Below are 2,437 nucleotides of genomic sequence, written 5' to 3'. Positions count from 1 at the left end.
GCTCGGTGTTCTCTGTACCGCACTATGGTATATGTCAGAGCTATATAAATGTATAATAGTGTGTGACAGTTGGGTAATGGTAGGATGTAATATTAGTAGTTACAGTGGACAGGTTGGTGATGAGTGTTGTTACCTTTAGAACCATAAAGATGGCCAGCTTCTCTACAGATGACAATTGTGGGTGCGTCCACTGCAGCCAGGGGTTATCATAGGTCGGGTTTGGTGGCTGCCGAGAAGCATTCATGTAAATGGATAATTCTTCCACTCCCCATGTAATGTTGTTGAAGAAAGTCTCCAAATGTTCTTTCATTGTCAGCTGCATATGAACACACCAGTGGGTTGAAAAATTACATATCGTAGGGAAAATCGTAATCAAATCATCGACAAATCCTGCATTAGTATTTTACTATGAATTATCTGAAATGTGACTTTTATATTTGTGTCCTTGCATTCGGCTCATTAGAAGCACAGGCAGAGGATTCTATACATTACTGCTTGGAGTGAAGGCTCCCAAAAGTCAGAACTTAGATCATAAAGGTAAAAAGGCAACAAATACAAATCTAGTGTCATTAAATCGCTACAATTACTATGCTTTAGATATAGAATTAATTGAATAACCCCGATTCATTAAATTTAATTCATTTAGTTTTTGGTCTGCTCATTCCTGGGATTTTCCATTAGCTGTGATTGTGGCATTTTATCAGCTGTGTACCTACCCGAGTACCTCCCATGTACTGTCCCAGGCCATGTGGGAAGGTGATGCTGGCCAATACCAGGGTAACAAATGCAGCATAGACAATCCGACTGTAAAACAAAAGCATTGCATGAATCTCAGTTTTCAGACGCATACATTGTCCTAGCTATGTAGGCATAGTTATATGTTGATGTGTATATATCAGGCTTCACCCATCACTGGCATATACATATATAGGTGCAGGTTTGTTAGCTTTGGTGCTCTTATCGGGTATGGGCCCTTGGTGGCATATTCATATAAGGAGTAGTTTGGGAGGGTGTAAGCACAGCGCTGCCGGTTCCCTGTATGGAGGAAGGATATTCCCTTACCCCCTATGTATTACAGTGTACTCTGCTTTTTAGAAGTGATGTGTTGTATTAAAGCATTAAAATCTGCAATAAAGTAGCAATCCCCAATAAAGGTTCAGCTTCAAACACCGCTTTGCAGATTCTCTCCCTGCTTAGTATCTGTATGGCAGATTGTAGGTCTCTTTGTTCCTGATGAAGCAGACTGCAAAATGCATAGAATCTATCTGTGACACCGATGTGATGAAATGATGTTTGGAATAAATCAGTATTTTATGGTGTTTTACATATATTGTAATTACTGTGAATTGTTAAAAGTCCCTGGGAATGCTTTCTGCGTTCTCATTCCTTTCTTGTTTTATTTAATGATAAATTAGGGATGTGGCATAGATGGTGTGATTAATAGGAAGGGGAATTGTGATTGTGCAGTTTGCTGAGTGATTGCTGAGTGTCAGGATAAACCATGTAAAAATTGTATTACCTTTAGTCTGTCTGAGCACATTGATAACAATGACACTTACTTGTTGCGAAGGAATTTTCCAACCCTCTCGTTATTGTTGATGAAAAGTAAGGTGACGCGGTGTATGAACAGATAGACACAGCACAGGCAGCCACATACAACACTACAATGACATCAATCACAAAAATAAGTCAAAAACTAAAATCAAGTATTTCAAATGCATACTTGTACCTACAATGTGCCAGCAATTGTGCTAGAGTCATTTCCCTAAACACAGACCCCTCCGACCTTTACACTGTCTGATCTTCAGGGAATGTCTGCTTACTCTGTGCTGGACCAGCTCCTCTGTCCCTCCCATATTTTACCTCTCTATAAAGTTGGCAGAAGGAAAAGCAAAGGGGAGTAATTCAGTTCAGTCTTTCTTTACCTTTTTTAGCACTGGGGAACACCTGCTGGAAGTACTATTAGTGTGTGGTGGTCAGTAGGAAGAATGTCACCCCTACAAATAGCCAAAAAGATCATTGGTGTCTCCTATACTGACCTGAAACTGATTGCTAATTGCTCAAGGAACCCCTAGCCACACATCCAAGATGGCAGCCGTCTCAGGGGTTTGGGGGAGGCATTTACAAGTAAATAACATGCATGAAACATTTTGTTTAGGTTATGCATTACAACTCATATATTAAGCCAAAAATGCACAAAAACACCATGAACCACTTTTATTATTAAATATTATAAAATAATGTTCATTAAATAGGGGTTGCAAATGACAGCTACAGTGACACAGGGGGAAGAGAGGACCCTGCCCCGAAGAGCTTACAATCTAGGAGGTGGGGGAAGCAGCACACAATAGGAAGGGGATATGGAATAGTGGGGAAGTAGTGAGGGATTAGGAGACAGAAGAAGACGGGTAGGTGAGGGGGAAGCTTTGGGTTTTGA

General features: G+C 40.4%; 2 protein-coding genes across 5 annotated transcripts in view; one reads left to right on the top strand and one right to left on the bottom strand.

Annotated features, from left to right (window-relative positions):
• EPO (erythropoietin) overlaps nucleotides 1–2,437 on the top strand; it is a 99,780-nt gene that overhangs the window by 24,386 nt on the left and 72,957 nt on the right. The gene's annotated exons all lie outside the window — the stretch shown is intronic.
• LOC140322675 (chloride channel protein ClC-Kb-like) overlaps nucleotides 1–2,437 on the bottom strand; it is a 22,444-nt gene that overhangs the window by 9,655 nt on the left and 10,352 nt on the right. Inside the window, 3 exon segments of the mRNA XM_072399229.1 lie at nucleotides 134–316; nucleotides 717–804; nucleotides 1,560–1,661. Of these exon segments, the coding sequence (XP_072255330.1) occupies nucleotides 134–316; nucleotides 717–804; nucleotides 1,560–1,661 (373 nt within the window).

The sequence above is a fragment of the Pyxicephalus adspersus genome, chromosome 2 (genome assembly GCF_032062135.1).
Source record: "Pyxicephalus adspersus chromosome 2, UCB_Pads_2.0, whole genome shotgun sequence".
Lineage (NCBI taxonomy): Eukaryota > Metazoa > Chordata > Amphibia > Anura > Pyxicephalidae > Pyxicephalus > Pyxicephalus adspersus.
This window is presented reverse-complemented; position numbering and strand designations above follow the sequence as displayed.